This window comes from Engystomops pustulosus, chromosome 2 (genome assembly GCF_040894005.1).
Source record: "Engystomops pustulosus chromosome 2, aEngPut4.maternal, whole genome shotgun sequence".
Taxonomy (NCBI): Eukaryota; Metazoa; Chordata; class Amphibia; order Anura; family Leptodactylidae; genus Engystomops; species Engystomops pustulosus.
Genome location: NC_092412.1, coordinates 119,121,165 through 119,147,004, shown reverse-complemented (window position 1 = coordinate 119,147,004; position 25,840 = coordinate 119,121,165). Strand labels below are relative to the sequence as shown.

Below are 25,840 nucleotides of genomic sequence, written 5' to 3'. Positions count from 1 at the left end.
AGTATAACAAGCATTTGTGTTACTACCTGGGTAAAATATAGCTCTTCCCCCAAAAAACTTCTTACACCCAAAATCTGGTGGCAATCTTCTTGAGAGTTAGCTTGATAAATAAGACCTTGCACATGCTTGAATAGCTTCATAATGCAGCTGCTTATAACATTTAGGTCATATCCTGTAATAAACAGACAAATCAATCTACTTTCAATTTATGCAATTAATTAATTTTTAAGTATTTTTACTATACATAAATATATATAAATATAATTAATAGATCCCATTAACATTTGCAAAAGGGTCATGTTCAATTATGCTCCAGATGGAAAAAAATTGTCTTACCGTCTACCTGCCTGATAAAAACCATCATACGTTAGTGGGATCATGTTATATAATAAATAATATATATACAAAACATACCTGTTATGTTCATAATGTGTATTGTTAAAAGACATTGGGGGTCATTTACTTACCCGGTCCTGTCGCGATCCAGCGGCGCGTTCTCCAATGAGGATTTGGGTCTTCCAGTGACTCACAAAGGTTGTGCACCCGATGTCCACCAGGTGTCCGCCGGAGTTCACCAACCTATTCCTAATGCATATAAGTGTTTAATTTTGCGACACAATTCGTTTTTTAAATTCCGTGTTTTTTCCGAATCCGTCTGGTTTTCCGTCGGCCACGCCCCCTGATTTCTGTTGCGTGAAAGCTGTCGCGATTGCACCGAAATCCGATAGCGTGCGCCAAAATCCCGGCAGAATTTGGTGCAAAACGGAAAAAGTCGGGAAACCCAACGAAAGTGCGGTCATGGAGCCCTTAGTAAATGAGCCTCATAATGTCTTTCTGATCAGAGCCTTATATCATATAACATTCCTTTTTTATTTTTCAAAATGCTCTATTGCAACTTAAAGTTAACATACAGAACATGCTTACAAAAGTAACAAAAAAAGTAACAAATAGCAGTTTACTCACATGAACTATTGGTGCAGAATAAAAAGAAAAGAAAAAAGGTAAAAAAAAACACCAATATGCATAACTGGGACACATTTTTGAAAAAGGAACTTTGAATTGCATATTTTTTTACATTACAGCATTGAAAGGAAATCTACCATCAAAATCAATCTTGGATTGACCAGGGACACATGCTCATAATTCCAGTCACTGTGACTGTAGTTATTTGTTTACATTTGTTATCCATGGCCTCCATCCTTCTAAAATCGACTTTTAAAGTTAAGCATGCCAGAAGGGTTCCATGTGGGTGTAACCCCAACACATCTGTGCTGCAGCTTCACAGGCTGTTCCCTGTTCCCTCAGCACTCCCCCCCCCCTCTTTCTGTCTGCTGTAATCTCACACAGCGGGAGCGGAAAGTGGTCCTGCACAGTGTAGCAGACTGTGAAGCCACAGCACAGAGGGGCTCTGGTAACATTGCAGAGAGCCCTTCTGGCTTATTAGCATAATTTTAAAAGATGGAAGGATGCCATGGATTTCCTTCAATAATATAATATGGTCCATAGAAGGCTTTAAAATTAGGTAAATGAAGATTATCAACAACAAGCAAATAAAACTCATGTTATTATTAAGTTCATTGATAATATTAATAAGTTCATGATAGCACAATTAAAATAGCAAATAAATCTGACAAGGGTAGGTAGTTTAGAACAGTTGCCATGAGAAAGCCTTATCTTTCTATAGAGAATATAACAGTACAGCTTTTGTGTATTTTCTAGTGTTAAACCAAGCAAATTAAATGAAGGTATAAAGTCAGACAGTCTTAAAGGAGTCTACCACATCCCCCAAGTGTAATTATCTGTTGTTGAGAAATAAACTGTGATTTCCAAAATATCTTTTTTTCTGTCCATCATGATGTTTCTGGGATATTCTCATTTTAAGGTACATGCTAATAAGACAGTTGGTGCACCCAGATCTCTGCTATTTCTGCCTGGACCACTCCTCTCATCTCAGATAAGCAATAGAATTGGTGCACCAAGAGAATGGAAGTAAAGGTATATACTTTGTGGGGATGGTAGTTTCCCCTTAAATGACACCACACTTCTTAGCTGTGAAAATTGGATGCACTATTCTTAATTTTTCAGACAGTTTTAGTTTATCTTAGTTTATTTTAGTTTATCTTTACCAATATCATTTGGAAAAACAAGAGAAACATAAAAATGCTTTTCTCAAAACACTAGCTATATTTGTGAATCACAGCATGTCAGAAAAAAAACACTTTACACCAACTTCTGTAGTGAAGGGTTGATCACTGCGACTGCTTTTTCAGGAACAAGTCCATGGCTCCATACAGTCATTGCATTGACTATGAATGTCGCTGTTTAGTAAGTAAGTACTCTATGGTCGAGTGCCATTTATTCTTTACAGATTCTTCACCACTCTGGTTCTGATGCTGCTAGATTCTGCTGATCTTCACTTCCTGGAGTCTCAATGCATAGAATATTCATACAAGTGCTGTGCTACCACTCACTACCCACAGCAGTGACCCCACCAAAGCTAGTGATTGGCTGAGAGTCATTTCAGGCGCTCCCTGTGTTTCTTGTGAAACCAGGAGGTAAAGGTAGAGATATAAACTAAGGTTATGCACAAGAGTAGCAATGGTAAATTACATATAATTGCCCTAATAAAATAAGTTACATTGAATTGAAAAAGTTGTCAGTTTCATGCAGGTAGATTATGAATAACATATTGGTAGTTCAACATAATTCCACTAGTAATATAACATATTATACTTTATCGTTCATAATAACATTGTAAAGATGGAACAGTAATTGACAGAATCCAATTGTTGATAATCATATTAGATGGAAAGATAGGGTATTGTGGCTGACAGATCACCACTGAGAAGAAGCTGAAGCATTCTGTTCGCCCGCTGATACCATCAGCTGTTGTTTGTGCATATGCAGAGTTTGATGTTAGGATCCAACAGAAAAAGCTAGCGGGAATTTGCTGCAAATGCCGAGGAGGGAGCATCCTGAATTACAAATTAACATATGTAACTCCAGAGTGACCTGAAATGCCTCTGATGCTTTATTTATGTTCAAGCTTAAGAAGGAGTGAGAATTAAATGTTGGGAAAACTCACAGAAGGAATAAAATATGTGCAGTTTGATGAAGATCATGCTGCTCAGAACAATAAACCACTAATATTGGATTACAGACACATTGGGGCAGATTTACTTACCCGGCCCATTCGCGATCCAGCGGCGCGTTCTCTGAACAGGATTCGGGTCCGGACGGGATTTATGAAGGTAGTTCCTCCGCCGTCCACCAGGTGGCGCTGCTGCGCTGAAAATCATCTGAACGCGCCGGAATACACCGAGCTGGACCAGGTGAAGGTAAGCGCTTCCCAAGCGACACATTTTCGGTTTTTAAATGCGGCGGTTTTTCCGAATACGTCGGGTTTTCGTTCGGCCACGCCCCCCGATTTCCGTTGCATGCATGCCAGCGCCTATGCGCCACAATCCGATCGCGTGCGCCAAAATCCCGGGGCAATTCAGGTACAATCGGCGCAAATCGGAAATATTCGGGTAACACGTCGGGAAAACGCGAATCGGGCCCTTAGTAAATGACCCTCATTGGCTTTATTGTCAGGTAAATTTACAAGCAACTGGTAGCTTTGAGATATAAAGTCTTCTCAATGTAACGAATATCATTCCATTTAGGATAAACAGTGCCAAGATTAGACAACAAGCAACAACTGTCTTAAGACTGCTTTTTTACTGAATCTTTCAATCTTCAGTATATCACCTTGTGCATGTAATGGACAGATCTGAAGCAGAAAATACCTGCTGTCAGTCTTCCCATTAACACTGCCTCCAGTAAAGGCATAGTTGATAACAATGTATTTCTAGTAAAGCACTGCCTGTGACTATATAAACCAGGATGGCATATTTTCCTTAATATTTTTTGCTACTTATTTTTCTAGGGAGAGCATTACATTATACTAGTGGTGGTGAACCTATGACACAGGTGACAGATGTGGCACTCAGAGAACTCTGTGGACACTGAGGCGGTAACCTCAGCACAGAGTTTGTGAGACAGCATTCAAGGCAGCCCCAGACGTGGGCAGCTATGTAGAATTTGGGCCTTCTGCAGGAAGCGTGAAAGGTATACCTTTCCACCAGACACACAATACAGGGAGTCCCTGGGTTACGTACAAGATACGGTCTGTAGGTTTGTTCTTAAGTTGAATTTGTATTTAAGTTGAAAAAGTTTTTGCCCCAGTGACAATTGGAGTTTCAAAATTTTTTGCTGTAATTGGACCAAGGATTATTAATAAAGCTTCATTACAGACACCTTACAGCTGATTATTGCAGTCTGGGACTAAAGTAAAGCATCCAGAGAGCTTCACCAGAGGTCACAGTGGGCAGAGGGGTCTGTCTTTAACTATAGGTCATCTGTAAATCGGGTGTCCTTAAGTAGGGGACCACCTGTACTGTTTTCTTATGCCTGACAGTGCCGCACTTGCCCATCAGAGTACCAGAGGATCTCCACTGGGCCCAGGCATCTAATCCAATACTAAGCCCCAGAGGTCCATCGAAAGACAAGTCAATTTGGAGGATGCAAGGGTCCATTCCATAAGGTGTCACAAAGGGTGGGCCCCGAGAAAAAATTGATCCAGTTGGTCCAAGGAACCTCAGTCTGGCCCTGTATGCTGAATAAGCATATGTTGCCTAATTTGTGGGGCTGATGTTTATGTTGATACAACAATGCCAATTCCACATAAATAACACATCTTATAAAGACACCTGGAATGATATTTATACGTACCATAACACACAATTCTGAGTGTATCTTCTAAGGATAAGAAAAAGAATCTTGGAAAAACCTGTCTCTTTTGCTCCAAATGAAGTCGGACAGCCCGTTGGCAGCGTTCAAGTTTATAGTTCAACATCTCCAGTAAGGATTGCAATCCTGACAAAAATAAAGGGAATATCCAGTTCTGTGTTACATCCATTTTAACAAAGGGTGTTAAAGGGGTTTTCTGGACTATTGATAACATATACATATGTTTGGTCTCTAATATAAGATAGTGGGATTCCGACAGAAAGCATCTCCCCAGATGAGTTGTTCTGGGCAGCTGATAAACGGGAAGCAGTCATCTCCATTCTCTGTATAATGGTCAGACCAGGTAACTGTAGATAAGCTCATTCATTTTAATAGGAGTTAAGCAGAGTTCATCCACTACACTAAGAACTGAGCTGTTTTTTTGTTCCATTCTCTGTTTATCAGCTCGTGATCTGTGTTTTGTACTCTCAGCTATCCTGTTTCAATTACGAGTTTAAAAATGCTGTTATCACCATAATTCTGAATAATTTCAGTACTTATAAAAGTATATTCATCATTCAACAATCCATCGAGTCACTGGTGGGGTTGTGCAGATCCAATGACCTGAGTCCCTGTCTCCACATGTCATCCTACTCTCCTGATCACTTATCCCCCTCTCTCCGCCTCTCCCTTGCCTATGTCAGCTAGAGACATCAGCAGAATCAGGAAGAAGGGGACTCAAGCTGTTAGATCGGTCCTAGCTGGACGGTGCTGGCAGGGAGTCAGGTAATGTCTGGTATACTTTTAAAAAGCACTAAAATGATTCAGAATGCTGACAAAGGCATTTTTAAACTCATTGTTGCAAAGACTATTGGAACCTGTTATGAGCTAAATATGACATTTCTAGTGACAGGTTCTCTTTAACACACAACTTGTTCAATGACAAGCTCCAGCAAGATAGTTCACACATTATGACCTGGCAAACAAGTAACTGTTAGACACAAAGGCTTATTTTCTCTAACATAACAGGATCAGGTTCCTAAAATCCAAATTCCTGACCTTTATGTCCCTCAACCTTTATAATCAAGGAAAAATTAAGAAGAAGCATAAAGAGATGAACGGACATTATTCTACTTTTTGGCCAGAATGTTTTTTTTTTTAAATTTTTAACAATAAAATTAGGGTGAGAGGCAAAGAGCTTTCTCACAAAGATTACCTATCCGCCTTTGAGACATGGTAGGTCAATGCACTCACCTCTTCGTGTGCAGTTCTGTAATATATTTGGATTCTCTTCAACTGATTTCATTAGCCGACAAAAATGGTGATGTACATCTGCAAATAAATTGGCTTCTCTGGGCATGGCTACTCGGAATGTAAGCGTAGAAAACACCTGTGGAAAGTAAAATATGAGAATAAAATACATCAATTCTATTATATACAGTAGTTCTACAATGCTAAATAGGTACTAGTTATATTTGGAGACTTTGTGTAGATAAATATATATGTGATGGTAGTTTTGCAACAGTTTTTGAGCCACAGATTAGTGAACACTAACTTACATAGTGGACATGTAATTATATTATTTTATTTGTAAGATATTGTGATCTCCCATACTTTATATTTCCATAATTTTACATAATGGGGGAGATGTATCATACATAGGCCTCTTGGTGTAACTAAAAGGTCCTACCTGGCATCGTTTTTCAGAATTAAGCAGGCACAGGGTGGGCACACCCCTTGCCCACTCACTGTGGAGGCAGCCTAGTCACTGTAAGAATTGCGAATTCTAGAACAGTGCATGAAAACTGGCGTAGAAGCAGTAATAAATCTCCCCCAATGTATTTTACACAGTCAATGTAAGTACTATTAAAACATATCTGTAGTGCCACCATTACCAAAACCTCAAGAGAATTTGAAAAATTATTTCATATGTTTTCCAATTTTATGTTCTCCTTTCTAAGAGATGATAAAAAAAATAACCTCTTCCATTTGAGTCCATTTCTCCTGGACAGAAAGCCACAGGTGAACAGTTGTCTCGATGACTTGCAACTTCTTCTGCCATTTTGTCACATCATCCAGGAAGGATCCAGCTTCTGCATAAGGCTGCATGCTTGTCAATACCAACTGGTGATGTTCCAATTCCTCAAATATAGAGTCTGTATTTCTCACGAGTTGTACTTTACCAAACTCCTGGTGGCAAATGTACAAAAGAACACATATAAATACAGAGCAGAATATTACAAGCAATAAGCACCAATGGAAATCATATACCGGTAATTAACTGCGATTAAAAGACTAACATGCAATCAAAATCAATGAAGAGTGCTGACTCCTGGTCCCTGTATCAATCAGCTGTTCAGGGCTACATTTAGTCCAGTACAACACAAAAAGGCAAAAGACGCAATATAAACTGTCAAGTCAAATACTCCATGACCTTAAACACTGCATAAAGGATACAGTAGTAGAACTATTACAATACAATATGATACAATAGTATAGATTACATAGCACTCCTAGCTTATTGTTTAAGCCTTTACAAATGAAGAAAGAAGTTCTCTAAGTGTTCCATCACTGGGATACCCTCTGATGACTGGAATGAGGGTCTCTTATATGCATTGAGTGGCTATTGTGCTTTTCCAAAGGTGGTATAGTTAACTCTACAGCTAAATGACTGAGCATGCACTTGTCTGTCTCTGGTATCCCCTTAGAGTAGGCCCTAGCGCGGTTGGAGGACTGTCTTTTCATTCAAACAAAGGACATTGGACCCCCCTGTGATTATTATTGGTAAGAGTCAGCAGTAGGAACAGCAAGTAAACCTTCTGGTATTTCTTACCTCTATATGTTTCAGAGATTCATACAAGGACACCGTGCTTCCTCTGCCCATCTTTTTAGAAAAGTGAAGACCATGGTCTGATTGTTTACTGAGCCTGCGGCTGCCTTTTCCAGTTGTTAAATTCCTGCTTATGTCTCCTTTGGTGTAGTGACTGCCAGATACCGAACTTGCAATTTCCTGGAATAGTTCATAACAATAAAAAAATAGTGGTTCAAGACAGAAAAATTAAAAAACAAAATGAGATAGCAAAATAGTTAACAAAATATAATACACTGTGTCTTATGGAACATAACCTGCTACCTAAGGTTGTCCGACTCACCCTATGCCCCATAAGAAGACACATATCAGGTGGGGAGCCCTGTTACATATTTTGTTTTGTTTGTGTACTGTTAAAACCGAGAATATTAGTATAAAGCTGCCAGAAAACAGCAGAAAACATAGGAAGTGAAATCTTATCTCATTGAGGACAGATCTAGAGAGTGAACTGAGCAGTTTAGGAGGCAGAAGAGGACTGATGAGGGAAGGGAATTACATATATCACACAGTTTCTTACATTCACCTAAACTATTAATTTTCAGAATTAAAACATTATTATGTTCTAATTTGTGACTATCTTTAGTCATATACTTGTACCTCATTTTCAGATCTGGCTGATATAATTCTGCTGTGGGGGCCAAGTTCAAATATTCTGCTTAACCAGACTTCTTCACAGTTCTTTAAGGAACTTTCAATAGTCACATCTCTTGTTGCCCTCTGTACAGTCGTCCTCACATCTTCTGTGTGTTCTAATGTGATAAAAATTACAAAAGATATTGCATCACATACAGGGACTTATTTATTAATTCTGTCTTAAATTTAGACAGTTTAAAACCAAACTAGATGATCCCCATTTTAGGCCATACGTTTAATCTGTAATCTGAGCAAGTTTAGACACCTCAAGTTTAGACACCTCAGGTATTATTTTTGTGTAAAAATGCTGCAATGTGGAGCATTTAAAATTTTAACCTCGCAGCAACCCCTTAACATTTTAAGCCATTGTTATCTTAAGAATCTGCTCCACAGTATTAATATCTTTGTCCCACTATTCAGTGCAACTGAAAATTTTTGGAAAATTTAGGGGAAATTATCAAGCAGAGGTGTTTACTTTGTGCATTTATAGATTCTCACAAAGCATTAAACCTTAGATTTTATTTAAAGTCATTAAGATGCCAAGTTACTAAGATGTATGTAGACAGTCATTTGTATCTGATAAAAATGTTTGGCTTCTCATGTGAATGAATTAATTATTTTGTAGCATACTTTCTTAAAAATCTGTTTCTGTTATTCCTCCCTAACAGATTGTTACCATTCTCCTTATTGAATTGGTGTGTAAGACAGAGTAAGACTATAGAGGGACACACAGGGGCTCATTTACTTACCCGTCCGCTGGAGTTCACCAAAAATGCATTGTCCGGCGATAATGCACTGTGACGCGCTTCACTAAGATTGTGTGCCCAATATCCTGCATGTGTCGCTTACCCGCTCAGGTCCGACATAATTCACCATCTTTTAAGTATTGCATGTAAGTGCATTAGCTAGCGACATAATTTGAAAGTTAAATCCCGTGCTCAGTCTAAATCAGTCAGATCGTCCGACTACACGTCCCCCAATATGTGTCGCATGGAAGCCAGCTGTGCTAAAAAACGGTTTCATGCACAAAATCCCAGCGCAGACACCTGTTAAATACCTGTCCAAGCCATGCTATCCCTGAAAAAGGTGAACAGTCTGACAAAAGTGAGTGACCCTTAGGAAATGAGCCTCCCGAGTCAGAAGGAGGGTCAGTAAGTAAAGGTGCATGCATAATGTGCGGGCTCATTGCATTTTAGACACGTAGAAAACATTTTAAACACACAGTAGAAAACATGATTCAATGTGCTGTAAGCACAGTGTGTTATCCTTTAGGACCAGGAATTACTTAATCATAGGTCCTGCCACGCAGAATGAAATAGCAAATGTATATTTCTCTCTAAATTATAATTCCTGAATGGTGGTAGGATCTGCAACTATGTCACAACTTGTCCTCGAGGGTAATTCAGTGTGTAGGCTATGTAAGGAGAAGGAAGACATGGGGTTGCTCAGCTCCAGCTATCCATATAGAAGATCCCCACGGTCAGCTGCTATCTGCATTTCATTCTTCCCATTGCTTAGAGTGCCATGAATCTGCTGAACGGTTCCCTTTAACATCTTCTCTACCAATGTCGATATTATTATGATTTTATTTAATGGTTTGTGCGTGGGGTGTACTCTTCCTATGTGCCCTGGGCACCAAATGATCTTGCCTTGCATAACAGAGTAACAGTACAATGCAGAGTTGCCTAGATGCTTAGATGCCTTTTTACACCTAAATAAAATTGATGGTTATGTTAGAGAGAATTATTTCCCCTAAATCCCTTCCTCATGGAATCCCTTCCCTTCCTTGGTTGAACTTGATGGACAAGCGTCTTTTATCAACCGCATAAACTATGATACTATGATATACTATGAAAATGCAATTCTACACTAAAACAGATATTTCAGGGGAGCTTGCTGGTTTTCTTTAAAAGAATAGCAAAATAAAATGTTTGGTTAACATACTTTGTAAATCCATAGAAAGTAAGTCACCCAGGGTAATTGCCTTCAAGCTATCTGCAGTAACACGAAGCATTCCCCCTGTCTGGCGGACCAGTTGATTCCAGTGTCTTGTCCTCATTGCAGGATTACTAAGGTCTTCTATTAATGGCAAAGTCATCTAGAAAATCAAAGTCAAATGCTTTAAGTGCAATTTAATGTGAAAATTAATATTTTACTTTTTTTTTTATAAACTAAAAAAATTAACTATGAGTTTTACCATGTTATCTTTTCCCATTTGGAAAGCACAGATAAGCACAAAAAACCCACAGAAATGGGTTTCTCAACTATATTGGAAATGGGCACCCTTTGGGAAACTACAGCCTTCACATAATAGGGAGCTTTATGTGTACGTGAGGGAAAGTCAGCTCACCAAGGGCCTAGCATGGCCACAGCTGTGGCCCTGCGTTTCCCTATGTTTTTGTACACTTTTGGATTTTCCTGATGTCTCAATAAAGAAGTTATTATGCTTTTACAACAACCCCAACTTACATGCATAATATTGACTTTTTCCACTGCTTTCTTATAAACATCCCATTCTTGAATCTCTCCAGGAAAAGACTGTAAAAGGATAAGACGTTCCTTTGTTCTTTTTAATAATTCATCTGTGTTCATGTTCTGCCACAATTCCTGCTTCCATATATCTTGCTCTTGAAGGATCGAATCTACATGTTCCCACACATGGCTGAGTTTCTGCAATAGGTCCTCACAGCTGTGACAGATTGAGGAAATAATTTTAAAGCAATATTACTTGGAAGGGCTCTGGGTGATGTTAGATGTTGCCTTAAATTCTTACCACCTTTCTAGAAAATTTAAAATGCATCTCGATAACACATACTTGTTTAAAATAGAGAAATCAACCACTGTAGTCTCCAGAAGCTCTTGTAGCTCTTTGAGGTCTTTTGCTTCATTTTGCAGTATCTGAACTCGAGAGTTGAAGTCATGAATGATTCTGAAAGCTTCTTGAGATGCACATTCGTACTTGTACACTTTAGAATTCTCAATGTCAGACCCCAACACATCAAGTTTACGTTGAAATACTTCTAAGTCCTATTACAAAAAATCACACATCAAATATTATGTTTGATTAAAAAAAAGACAGAACTAAAAAGAAAGTTGTCACACAAATAATACCTTAAAGGGGGTTGCCCATGAAAGATAGTTTCAAATTTTTATCCCCTAGTGATGTTTACACAATACAGATTTTTAACCTCCTTACATTAAAATTTTAGACAGTTTTATTGCTGTTTTAGCTACTATAACTCATTGATGGTCATGCTTTAAAATGCTATTAAATGTTGTGTGCTGACAATGTGCACACAGTATCAGGGTACAAGTTTATCTACACTTTTATTTAGCTTCTGAACATTCTACTAGTATCTGACGCATGGAAAAAGACAAATAAGACAGATCTGAGATGCTGACATCCATGAGATGGATATAAAACATAATGACACTTTGAGATCTGCTAACTCACTTCCAACACACACAGAGGCAGCTCTGTATAATGCCTCCCTCCCCCTACCCTAGATAAAGACCTTATCTGTTTGTAGCCAGTAGAGCAAGTCTCTGCACACTGCTTGCGGGCAGGAACTGCTAGTGTCTAAGCTGGCCTTGTAATGCAAAGGGGAGGGGCTGGAGGCAGAGAGCACTGCAGTGTGCAGACAAGAGAAGCTATTCATGAGAAAAATCCGACCATAGGCAGAAGATTTACGGTTGTATCTAGGGGCAACCAAATTGTAAACACCAGGACTGATAGAGACTGGTTGGAATTATATCTGCAAAATGCTGTTTTTTTGTTAATTACATTGAATAAGAGAATGTGCTATTTATCCATTTATGACTTCACTTATGGATGTCCAATCTTTGTCTTATCAAATGAGTTTCGATTAGACCTATTTTGTTGGTAATTTTTGACCAATATCTTAAACATAGCATATCTTTTTTCATTTCTGTCCTAATCCCCTTATATTTCAAGTTATTACCCTAACACTTTTGCCTTGACACAGCATCTTTCCCTACACAAAACCCGAGATAAAAAGAGAGAGAGAGTGAAAGAAGAGTCCTTTTATCTTATAGGGATGTCCAGTGTGAGGATGATAAAAAGTATTGCCACAAGTTACATTAGTGCATTGCGCACAAGTAAGGTAAGCATATGTACCATTTCTTCTTCTTGACAAAAAAGTTTGGTGTGGTTTAAAGTGCTATTCACTAGCACTTTACCTGTGAATCTACCAATGATTTATTTGATCAAGTGTCCTTGTGGGTTAATGTACGTTTCAGGGAGACAATTCAACATATGAAGGAACGTATAAATGACCACAAATCTACAATTAGGTGTATTTGCTTTTACCTATACCTTAACATTTTAATAAGAGGTATTATAATATTGCTCAGTTGAAATATCAAGTTATTGAGCAGGTGGAGAGGGGGCAACATCAAGAGGTTGCTACAATGCTGGGAGGCATGTTGGATCCATGCTTACAATGACCCTCCACACCATAAATAACTTGTACACCACATAAAACTAACCCTTTTACTGCCCAGCTGCATGCCTCTACCCTCTGCGCTCTCCTCTCCATTTTGAGTTAACTTTGAAGAAAACCTAAAGGGTTTTGAATAATTTAAGGGGTGTAGTTTCTTAAATTGGATAATTTATGGGGTTTCTGTTGTTTAGGTCTATTAAAAATCACTTCAGAAATTAAATGCAAAATAACCCCCCTAAACTAAATATATTTTCATAAACTGCCATTAGAGAGCATTGCCTCTATCCCTTCATTGTCCCTCTTCATGCCTGTAAACCTAAGCAATGAGGTCCTAAAGCTGTATGCAAATGACCTGTGAAATGTCCAATGAAGCATTAGCATATTCAAGCTGTCCACTCTATTCATGAGTGGGAGGCACAGCCACACCCCCAGTGCATGACTGACAGCCTGTACAATGATGTGAGGCTGTATAATGATGTGCTTCCTGGTGCTGGTGGCCATGCCCCCTGCAGCCTGTGTGTGCATGTGTGTGTGTGTATAGGAGAGATACAGCAGCTCCAGGCAGCCATGTTACAGCAGAACATGTCAGATTCATGTGTAGCTGATGTCTGTGTCTCTCACCTGTATATTAGGAGGATGCAGCATGTCAGCAGATGCAGCACACACACTAGCCATGCTTTACTATACATTACACACAGACATGAGCAGGGGGAGGAGAGGGGAGGGGGAACAGGGGTGACATCACTGCCTCTGACCATGTGACCAGCCTCATTTACATGATAAAGAATAGATGATTTTACAATGAATAATGTATGAAATAACTAGATAAAGGCTGGGATGGGATCCTTGTGAGCTGCTCCAACAGGTAGTAGTGACAAGACTAGTGACACAGACCTGATGACAGGTGTCCTTTAAATTACCCTTAATAAAATTCATTTAGAAATTTTCTTGAAAATAGCTACTAAACCTAAAAGCCTTCCACCATCCTACAGCTACAAAAGAATTTTAAAAAATGTTGCCAAAATAAAGCAGATGTATGGTGAATGTTATTTATTAAGTCATTTTTGTGATATGACTATTTATTAAAAAATTATAAAAGTTCAAAGTTTAAACTTTTCATAAACAAATTCAAAATACAGTACAGGCCAAAATTTCAGACACAACTTCTCATTCAAAGAGTTTTCTGTATTTTACTGACTATAAAAATTGTAGATTCACACTGAAATTATCACAACTATGAATTAACATGTGTGGAATTATATACTTAACAAAAAAGTGTGAAACAACTGAAAATATGTCTTATACAGTATTCTAGATTCTTCAAAGAAACCACCTTTTGCTTTGATTACTGCTTTGCACACTTCTGCTGCTGAACCCTCTGACTCCCCTTCCTCCCTGGGCAATGGACCCCCAACCTGCAAATTATTCTTAATGTGGTAAAGAAATACTACTCTATGGAATATTGTTTGTTTGTATAATAATTTTTCATTGATTTTAAAACCAAATATAAAAAGATTTTTTTTAAAAACTGATTTCTCTTCTCTAAACCTTCTCATTTCCCAATGCTGTGTCTCTACATATAAAGAAGCCCCAGCACCAAAATCTCAGGCAACAAACAGCTTTTTACATCCCAATGTTTAGTGCCACAGGAATTAGAACGAGTAAGGATGGCTTGGTGACAGGAAGCCATCATGACAATTTAGTTTATATGAGCAGATAATCTATTGTTTTTCAAGCTCTAAAGAAAGCTGCATTTTTCTCAAGATATCAGTGAGAACTCATCATGTAATTTTCTGTGACACTACTTAACCTGCGCAGAATAGAACACAAGTGAATACACTCGCTTACAAGCTGAAGTTCAATTCAATAGTACTTTAGTTATTAAATTGGATTGACCTCATCTGTCTATGTACATTGTATATTAAAATAACATCTGAGTCTATAAACCTTTAAGCTTCAGTTATTAATCTTGACCCCTAAAAGGTAAACCATAACAAAAAGAGGTTGCTATAGATACTCTACTTGAAACAGAGAAAACTGAATTCATACCTAGAGGATAAAATCTTTTCCATTACAAAATATGCCACTTGATGTAGGCATGTGAGAGCATTGCTTTCTCCTGTGATGACTATTCTATTATATGTATTAGCATTGCCCTAAGTGGTTCTGTAAATATTATATAAGCCCTTCGGTTATTTAACGCAAAAAAATAGCGCTGCAGCCTGTGTCAGTTTACAGCTATAAATAATGGTAGCTACCCTTCTGTGTATGTAGTCCTACTGGGTATAGAACATGACCTGCAGATCTTCCTTCCATATTCAGGTTTTAGCTTCCATTGTGTTCTTCTATCAAGGTAGTTTTAGCAGGAGTGTGAGCTAGCCCTTAAAATAGGGCAGCTATTAAATAAGTTTTATCCCACAATTACTGATTACTTTTAAACAGTATTTTTATTATGTTTTTTATACATTTTTACTATGGAATTCTTCATGTTTATGTGCACATGACCGTATGGGGACCGATGAGATATGGCCCCACATTTTGCAGTTCTATCACAGCCCCCACACAGGTCTATAGTGCAGTGAGCATCATGACCACCCGACTTCCTATGGAGAGGGGAGCGCTCACCCCTAATCCCTCCTGAACCCAGCAATATGCTACACCCAGGTAAGGCCCGGGAGAGCATATGGTCATGTGCATGGGGCCTAAGTGTCTTGGTGGCATGTATCATGGCCTTATGATTATAGAGTCAATAGTGTGATGTTTATGGACAGTGCTGAAATCTTGGCACCCTCCAATTCTAGCTAGACAAGAGTAATACTGACACTGGCACATCCAGATGCTCCATTGAGGATGACCAGTATAATGTATAATGTTTGTATGAAGCCATTAATTATATGGTAAAATAAATGGGTTATATTTATGTGTTATTAGAAAGTGAAGCTGAGAAGAAAGACCTTTCTTGAGGGCCAATTAATCAGCATGTTGCATCTGTATAAACCATGTATATTCTGCAACAAAATCAATCCCGGGATTAATTGCGCCTTTGTCAAAGTAATTACCCTGGTGACTCTGTCAGCTTCCTGCTGTATCCTGGGACCCAGGCGTTGCTTGGCAAGTGACACCTTGGTTTTCATACTGTTCCAGCGTGCAGGCATTGTCCTATAAAGAACATCACTCTCTGCTGGAAGAGACATCTGATGCTTTCCTAAAAGTGTCACTGTCTTCTGCAACACAGCAAACTGCACCTCCATTTCAACTTGCTTGGAAGAAACCTTGTTAAGTAAAGATATAAGCATTACATTTTAGACATTTTCTGACATAAAATACATTATGGTATACAATCATTTTTGTCAACCAGTCTAGTTTACATATTAGCAGATATTAATATATGACACCTATACAACATTCCAATATCCCAATAACTAAAATATGCATAGATATGACATAAAAATAAGGATTTGATGTGAACATAATGGGGCTTATTTACTAAGGGTCCACACGCGCACTTTGGTCGGACTCTCTGATGTTTTCCGGGATTGCATGGCTTTGACAGATATTTAACAGGTGTCTGCACTAGGATTGTTGCACGCAATCGTTTTTGGCGCTACTGAGCTGGCTTTTATGTAACAGAAATCGGGGGGCATGCCGTTGGACGATCCGACTGATTCAGACTGAGCGCGGAATTTAATTTTCAAATTGTGTCACAAGATCAAACACTTGCATGCACCAGGAAGAAGAAGGTGAACTCTGTTGGACCTCAGCGGGGGATGGACACATGCAGGATATCGGGCGCACGATCTTAGTGGATCACGGCAGAGTGCATTATACACGGACAATCCACTTTCGGGAACTTCATGGACAGGTAAGTAAATGTGCCCCTATATGTTTTATATATATTCCTAACCCACTTATCTAGATAACTAGTGTTTGAACCCTAGGGATTAGACACTTACTAAGGGATGCATAGGAGATGAGTGTACATAGGCGGAAAACCCATTCAATGTCCTTAGCAAAAAATTATATTGATTCCCAAACCACAGGAACACCCTGCAGTCATATAGAAGGAGGGACCACAATCCCCCAGTAGCTACTCTGTATTGCTGACTTCTGTTAACTATATTGGAGTAGTTCTATGACCAAAACTTGTCCTCTGACTCTTATGTGACTTCCACTCAGCACAGAGAACAAACCAATAGTAAAAGCTGACAATGCAGAGCTGCTAAGGGTGATATGTATATATTGTAAATACTATACGACACATGTTTTACAACACTAATCATGCATCTTTGTACAGTGTGCACAACTGCTTATTTCATACTTCATTTATTATAAAAATCCTGTTAAATGTACATTTCAAACAATGCACTGCTGTCTGATGAACCTGGAGATTGTAGTGTAGGTGTATTTTCTGGCTACTCATGGGAACTGGCAGCTCATCCCTGCATGAGGATTTATCCTCTAATTAATGTGTGCTGAGGGCAAGACTTGATGTATGACTGTAGTAAAGGCCAGCCAGTACTAATTGTAGTCACATCCAGTTATGTTAAGCAGATCACATTAGCGGAAACAAAACAGGTCAACAGAAAGGAACTCTTAAGCTCCTGCCAACAGAACTGATACCTCATTTGTTTAATTATAACAAAAATAAACATGCTTCACCGATCTGCCCGGCTCAGAGCTTTATTGACACATTCTGGAAGGAATATTAGTTTAATGTACTGAAGCAGGGGTGGCAGGAGTCCCATATCTATAATGAATAAGACATTCCCGCAATATAGGTAGAGGGGAACTATCTCAGAATGTCCATGCAGAGTAATGCGTCATATAAAACGGATTTCATGGAAATAGGCTAGGGTTTCCGGTATATTTACTTCCGTGGTGCTCTTACTTTTAGTTTGATTTACTCTATTTCAACACATTCAAGTTATGAGAAGAAACAAAGTAGGCACTTACCCTTGAAGATTGCTTAAATATGTTCCTTTATTACATCATTCTTATAATGTACATTCTTAAACGACAAAACAAAGGGAGAGGGGGTGCGCTGAGGGAGCGTGTCTTTGGGACGACTCGTTTCGCTCTACCAGAGCACTTCTTCTGGCAAAAAGAGCTGTCCCAAAGACACATACCCTGGTATGAAGAAGTGCTCTGATAGCAGGGAAACGAGTTGTCCCAAAGACATGCACCCCCAGTGAAACCACTCTCCCCTGTTTTGGCACAAGTACCTTTTTAGAATAATTAAAATAAAGAAACAATTTTAAGCAATCTTCACGGGTGAGTGCCTACTTCCTTTCTTCTCATGACTAGGTATAGCAACATCAAGTCCAGTCACTAGAATACACTTATTTGTTTAAAAGGCATTTGAAAGCTCCAACATGTCTCCCATAATGATAACAGTGCCATACCACAGATGCGAAACCTACAACTGTGGTCAAAAATGGATGAATTATTGCAACTATTTATGACTTGTAAATCATCCTGCAGGTAACTTGGCTTTGGGTCGATTTCAGGGTCCCTTTCGAAATCAAGAACCCCTTTTTGACTGTGATTAAAGTTTTCAGCCTTTGCAGGTATCACAGCTACTTGTAGGCAAATTTGCCAAATAAGAGACATTCTCATATAAACTAGTTGTTTTGTGGTTACTGGCTTTACATGGTCTTCGCAAATGATTATTTTTCTTGTGTCTTGAACCTTGGATGTATTTTAGTACATGTAACATGTTTGGGTTGAAAATAGTCTGTCTGTATTCTAGATTCTATGTTTGCACGTGAGTATCATATATGATTCTATAAATGCCTGCTTATTGGTAAAAAAAGGGAATGGATCCACCGGTCATAGAACTGTAGAGAACCAATGTTTCTCATAACTAAATGTTTGTATCTAGTCTAGACAATCCGCTGAGAGTTAAAGACATTGCCAGAACAAAACAAATCCCATGGCCCAGGTTTTTTCTACAATTTATCAGTATAAAATCTATTAGCCCTGGCTTTGGACAGCTTAATGTAACTCATGGAGAATTCCCTGGACCCAACATCATTGTAGCATGATGAATTTCACTTTTGGATGTTCAGATTATTACCATTCACTGACAGGACAAAGAGATGTTAAAAAATGTGCAACTGGAAAAGGAGTCTTCCCACTGTAAATACTTATGACATCTGGATAAAACAGAACAGTTCATTTATGGATAAATATATATATGTGTGTATATAAAGAGTTTACCTCATTAAAGAGACACATCATCTTCATGAAAGATCCTGTGTCCCGCTCATCCCCTGTTATACTTTCTATCTGAGGCTCAGTTCTCCGCAAAAAGGAATCTAAGCTTTTTAACGTAGTGGTTGTCTACAATAAAGAAATTGTATATGTAAGAAAACCAGCAAAACGAACAAACATTCAGTACAAAGTAAAATAGCGTGTTTTTCATGGACATCATCCCATGTGAGATTTGTTTTCTTCACAGGACCAATTAAAACAACTCTGGTCTGTGAAATGGGCCTGTGTGTCCAAAATTGTGTATTCTGTATTCTGGATCATAAACAACACATGGCCAAGAGATAAGACCATTTAAATAAGGCTGGATTCACACGACCGGTGCCCGCCGTACGGTAGCACGGCGGGCACACTGCAGCGCGCAGGGAGAGGTGGAGGGGGAGAGCGCTGAGGTGGAGGTGGAGAGGTGGAGGGTACGGGGCAGTACAGTGCCGCACGTTGGCCGCACGTTGGCCGTATATACCTTGGCCGTATATACGTCCCCCTTGCGGTCGTGTGAATGCAGCCTAAACTCTACAACTTTTTGGAGTACCAGTGTATACTGCCAACTAGTTGTGTATAATATTGTATCTTTTATTTTCATGTTTAATCAACTGCTTCTTATGAAAACAGTGGGGAAGATTTATAAAAAGTGTCCTAAAGTTAGACAGTGCAGAGAGATTAGACAGCCTTATTCTGCACCAGATTTATTGAAGTGTCTAATTTAAGACTGTATAGTTGTACTCTGCGCCTTCTATTAGTTGGCTTACATTACGTCAGAAAGTTAGGACACAATTCTGTCGGGTTAGCAGTGTTTCTGGTGCACGGACCGTTTTGGTGAGAGGCCACACACACACAGATGCTTGGGTCATGCCCCCTTTGTCAAGCTAGTTGTAGGAGAGGCAGAAAACTGTCTAAACCCTTTATAAATGTGGTGCAGATAGTTTTTTTAGTGCAAACTACGACATAATTCTGCGGTGGACAGATTAGTAAATCTTTCCCAATGTCTACATCCGCAGGTAAGTGACATTCATATTTACACTTGTAAGATATATGTAAAATCTGAAGTAAAAAGTGGCTTTCACATAAACTAAAAAGCTATCAGTATTTCCCCCCTGTCATCTACTATTGTATTTAAAAGCATATTCAGGTCATTTTAAGATATCCTCTCTCCATATGATTAAAGATCATTGCATAATCAGGTGAAGGGGGCCTTCATATTTTTGAAGGAATGGAGTGACATGCCTGTGTGGAAGTTCCATTACCTCCTTTAGGACTGTCTGAGAGCCAAGTACAGATACAGGCAGTGCTACAAAAGTGAATGGACAACCACAACCACCTGCCTCATTCATTTATGGATACAAGGAACCTGTGTTCTCATCATTGTTGAGGGTCCCTGTGGTCGGACCTCTACTAAATACACACCAGAATACCCCCTTTAAAAACAATAAAGCAATCCTCCAAGCCAATCTACAAATATCAAATTAATCCCTTAGCAACCACCGTATCAGGTTAGATAAAGTAGCAGGACACTGGGCCACGCCACAGCCTATACTCTGCTGTGTTACAACAACGAAGCACTGGCACTAATTCTTAGGATTGGAAAGCTCACATACTCAGTGCTTAAAGGGAACTTGTCAGCAGAAATAAACCTAATGAACCACTACCAATATGTTGTCAAGCAGTTGAACACCTTCCATATCGTGTTTCTTTTATGGCCCTGTATGGTGGCATCATCCAAGAAATCAACTTTGAAGCGAGATGTAAGCTGGTTGTATAAAGTCATGGAGGAGGAGATTTTAACAGTGAAGTCAAGCTCTCTCTTCCTCAGAAAAACCCCTTCACTGTAATTGATGGTCCTGCTTCAGAAACATCATCTAGATCTCCTGAAGTCTGATGCATGATGTCAATCACCGAGGAGGAGGCGTTCACAGATCCCCACCATGACATCAGTGTTTATGCTCTCCGCCTCCTTAACTGTATACAACCAATTTATATCACACTTTGTTTATTTTCTGGATGATGCCACCACATTAGACCATGAAAGAAACAAAGAAAAACTGCAAGGTGTTAAACTACTTGACAATATACAAGGAGTGGTTTATTAGGCCAATTGCTGATGGCAGGTTCCCTTTAAAGGAAATATACCACCAGGATCAAGTAATATAAACCATTCACACTTACCTACTGGTGTATTCCGCCTCTGGCAGGATTTGCTCTTCTTTTAGCTTCTTTTGCCCTTGTTTTTACAAAAAAAGCTTTATAAATTATGTGAATGAGCCTGAGGGGCTCATAGCTCCATAGCTGTTAATGGAGCCCTGAACCCCTCAGGCTCTTTTGCATAGTTTTTATTGCCTTTTTTTGTAAAAACAGGGGCATGAAAAGCTAAAAGAAGAGCGTATCCTGTCAGAGGGGGCACACAACCGCAGGTAAGTGTGCTTGTATATAGTCCTTGATTTTTTTAAATATACTAAAATGAAAGGGTTAATAAAAGTTCATCAGTAGGATATGTGACACCCAAAATTGTACTATAGAAAAACTACAATTAAAAAGAGAACTAGAAAATGGAACAAGTAATACAACGTGAACCAGGCATTCAAATTTATACAGGATGCATTCATTTTTATTTTCCTTTTTGTGGGGACACAATCACATACAGTATCTAAAGTTACAACTGTGTGCCCTGCTACTTCTTAAAAGCATAGTTAAGCATTTTGATTTATGGCATGAAACAATAAAGCAGATGATAACAATAATTTAATTGTTAGTATACTTTGTTAAAAAATATGTTTTCTTTGTCTCTCTTTTTCCTCTGCCTCTCTTCCTTATTTAAGCAGTTTGTGTAAATCAATGAGAGCTGATAGATAAAGGAGACTGGTAAAGTATCTATTGACTCTTTATAGACAGTCCCTGGATAATTTAATGTCCTCAGATACTGGATGCATCATGGGAAATATGCTCCAGGGATGGAAAGAGATAAAGATCCTGACCTCAGAAGGCTTTCAGACACACTGCTCACTGCAGTAGATATAAGCCGTAGGCAAATTAAATATCTAAAAGGGTTGACTGGAGGTTCAAAACATGGCTGCTTTCTTCCAAAAACAGTGCCACATCTGATCATGGTTTGTGCCATTATTTTAACTCCACCGTATACACATTATTGGACCTCATTTGCAGTACAACAAAACAGCCATGGTCAGAGGAATAGCTATTTTCAGAAGAAAGCAGCCATGTTTTTCAACCTTTGGACAACCCCAAAATATGCAACTGTAATTCCTGGGACACTTAGGGGGGAATTTATCATATGCTGGCACCGTTGTATGATAAACGCAACGCCCCCTTGTTCCGGGAGATACATCAAGAGGTATATGCCTCAGGGAAAAACTACGCCATGTCCGACCTGCATAAAAACAAACAAATGTCTTTAGGTTTTTAAAAAGTATGCAGGCGCCCCTCCACTCCTCCTCCATGCCCACATGGCGTGGTGGTCGCATAGGCGCAAAAATAATCACAATTTATTGCAGTGCGCAAGAAATTGTGATCATTTCAATACTTCTACGCCAGAGAACTGGTAAATCTCCCCCACAGATTTTAAAGCTTCAGCAACCAAAGCAAGAAAGGTAAGTCACCTGGTCTATTAGATACTTTGTAAAGGTCCACATCCATCGGAGGGCGTAAGCACTGAGAACTTGCTTGATGGGACGAAAATCCACTTCAATCCATCTGCATTGCTGATGATCTGGTAGATTCTGAATAGAGTCTCTGGCATCCTAATATTAAAAAAAAAATAACATTATAGGATATTTTGTTTGCAACAAGTGTTTGTAAAGATATGTAAGGGATTTTTTTTTTTTGCTTAATAACAGTTGCAAAAATTATCTTGCACATTAAGTTGCACATAAAACAAGGAATTATGGTAAACAAGTAATCTGATACAATCCCAGAGCTGCTTTTGCCCTCAGGGTTTACTACAATTGTGTTAAAGAAGGTAAAGGTTAAAGATGAAACACTTCAACTCCCAAAAACCAATTCCTGTAACATCCTCTCTGTGAACCATATGTCAAATTGAGAATGTGTATGGCATGTGTATACAGCTACACATACTGTACCAATTAAAAATAGACTACAGTCATTTAATGGAAATGTAATAACGACCAACCTTATAAGCTGAGATTTCAAAGTCAAAGTCATCTAACAATGGTCCATCAGTCACTGCTGTACCTGCAGGCACAATAAATGCTCTTTCTGCTGCTATTAATGTGCTGTTCTGAGATGTTACCCTTGCAGAATTATTACTAAATGAATTATGAAAAAAATATTAGTAATTAGTATCAAATATTGCATTATCATCTATAACAAACTGTAAAAGAAACAGACTGGGAAAATTGACATTGACCAAATTTTTTCCAGGCAATAATTAAAGGGAAGCCGTCACCACTATTTTCACAAATACAGGTAGTGGCAGGTTCCTATAGAGCTCTAGTAACTATCTGATACCCTGCTTGTAGCTAAAAGTAGTTATAATCTTGCCTGGTATCTATGCAGCTTTGGAGCGAGTCCAGCGGGGCATGGCCTAATGTCATGTGACCAGGGTGACATCAAAGGTCCTTAAGCTACTTAATATGAAAACTATACCTCATGTACATATCTGACCACATAAAACAATCACAGCAGCCTCCATGGACTTCTACTCCTCTCCATGCAGGCTGCTGTGATTTCATGTGATAAAATATGCTGTGATTTCAAGACATATATGCTTAGTGTACAGTTCCTAATGCTACAAAAGCTATAGGACCTGTGATGACGTCACCCTGGTCACATGACATACAGAGATATGATAGGAAGCTGCTGGACTCAGCCCCAGGAGGTCACACCCACCTGGACTCGCTGTAGCCATGCTTAGTTACAAGGTAAAAGTATAAATTTGAATATATGGGAATCTCAGGGGAATAATTTTTAGCTACAAGCAGGGTGTCAGATAGTTGCAATCTTATACAAGCTGCTGTACTGAGAAGATCAGGTCCCTTCAATCACACCAATATGCCCTGAGCTGCCAAATGTTGCATTAATACCCTGCAGAGTTTTTAATATCCTTGCATAACCCTTTTAAGCTGATGGTACAATAGGATGGACTTCAAAGGCTAAGACAGGGGGGCATTGAGACTTTCATTTTACAGGGCAATTGAAAGTTGTACTGGTTGTAAGCACTGAATAAAATAAAAGGGAGTTTAAGATGGCTGAAGAAAAGTGAAAAAAATCAGGCAATACTTTGTTGAGAATTATGTGTAGGAGTTCCAGCAAAAAAAAAGTCCTGAGAAAAATAGTTATGTCTTGGGTTATTTAAAAACATATATTTAATAGATATGCATTAAAAAATAATCATGGTACCATGAGGGAAGTGAAAAACTGACACGTTTCGACTCATTGTAGTTTGAAGTATTCTAATGATAAGTCATCAGAAATAGACAAAATTAGCTGGGAACGTTGTAGGTTACAGACACACCTTCCTGTGAGGATGTCAATTATGCATTCAAAAGAGGCAAGACACACCTTTGTATGAAACTATTAGTAAGGTATTGAAAAGGGAAGAACGATGCATCATTAACTTCAGTAAATATACATTAAGTCATTGCGGGAGTTGAGACCCAGAGGAGCACAAGTGTTTAGGGTAAGTATCCAAAATGCTTCCCTAGATCTCAACTTTAGGGTCAAGTCTAGTCCATGGGGGGACAAGCATGAATCGCGGCTGTTAGAGGTGGGTGTTTGCTGCAATATGCAGCAAACAACCTCTGGTTATGGAGAGGGCTCAGCCCATGAGGCAACGTGATATACTATAAAGTCACACTTAAAGGAAACCTACCATTTCAAATGGTCGGTGTAAGCTGTAAACACCGAGCACCAGCTCAGGCTGAGCTGGTGCCGGTGCTTAGTTTCGTTAGTGTTATAAACCGCGGTATCGCGGTTTTAACACTTTTTAAACTTTATAGCAGAAACTGCTTCGGCGCTGCGCGCGCACGATCTACATGGGAAATGCCGCAGGCGTTGCGCGCGCACGGCCGCGTGCAGCGCCGAAAGAAGCTTCTGCTATAAAGTTTAAAAAGTGTTAAAACCGCGATACCGCGGTTTATAACACTAACGAAACTAAGCACCGGCACCAGCTCACCCTGAGCTGGTGCTCGGTGTTTACAGCTTACACCGACCATTTGAAATGGTAGGTTTCCTTTAAGAGGTTAAATTGATATATGGGTGTTGGCAATATTTTCATAGCCTGAGCCATTTTTATGTAGAGCAAAAATTCCTTTCTTTGTTCTGATGTTTAACTTCCAGTGACCAGTATAAGAAAGCGTGAGAGTGATTTCAAATTTAACATACCTGTTCCCCTTTCACACTTCATACATTGTATGAAGTAGGAGAAAAAATGGCTAATTCGGCACAATTTGACCAGTTACACTTAGGGCTGTATTCACTTTTGTTGCCCTTAGTTTAGACATTAATGGCTGTGTGTTGGGAAGTGTATTGAGGGCATATCACATTTTATGTATTAATTTAGTGTTGTCTCATGAAAAAACAAATATATATTTATATAATTCACTGTATGGTTTTCCCTCAAAAAGGATAGAGATGCGTATTTTTGTAACCTTTGCACTGGGCCCACCAATGTGTCAAAATGGCCACAAATTCTTGACCTGATATAATCTCTGCAGCCAGTTAAGCCAAATCTGACACATTATAAGGAAATTATGGCATAAGATCATCTAGGTCAGTAATACAGCTTTTTTTTAACAACTCATTGGGAACCTGATTTCTTTTTTTAAACCACTTTAAAGAGGACCTGTCACCATCCTGACTAACAGTG

The 25,840-nt window shown here is 38.9% G+C and overlaps 1 protein-coding gene across 2 annotated transcripts in view; it reads right to left on the bottom strand.

The window, feature by feature from the left end:
• The window catches only part of LOC140118356 (uncharacterized), a 315,197-nt gene that overhangs the window by 255,065 nt on the left and 34,292 nt on the right, over positions 1–25,840 (bottom strand). For both annotated transcript variants that reach the window (XM_072136177.1, XM_072136178.1), the window contains exons 23-35: positions 23,144–23,279; positions 22,614–22,754; positions 18,955–19,077; positions 15,795–16,007; positions 11,088–11,299; positions 10,742–10,961; positions 10,217–10,370; positions 8,237–8,388; positions 7,604–7,780; positions 6,751–6,960; positions 6,025–6,160; positions 4,774–4,917; positions 27–172 (exon numbers count right to left, since the gene is read on the bottom strand). In XM_072136177.1, the coding sequence (XP_071992278.1) occupies positions 27–172; positions 4,774–4,917; positions 6,025–6,160; positions 6,751–6,960; positions 7,604–7,780; positions 8,237–8,388; positions 10,217–10,370; positions 10,742–10,961; positions 11,088–11,299; positions 15,795–16,007; positions 18,955–19,077; positions 22,614–22,754; positions 23,144–23,279 (2,164 nt within the window). The remainder of the gene's footprint in view (positions 1–26; positions 173–4,773; positions 4,918–6,024; positions 6,161–6,750; positions 6,961–7,603; positions 7,781–8,236; positions 8,389–10,216; positions 10,371–10,741; positions 10,962–11,087; positions 11,300–15,794; positions 16,008–18,954; positions 19,078–22,613; positions 22,755–23,143; positions 23,280–25,840) is intronic.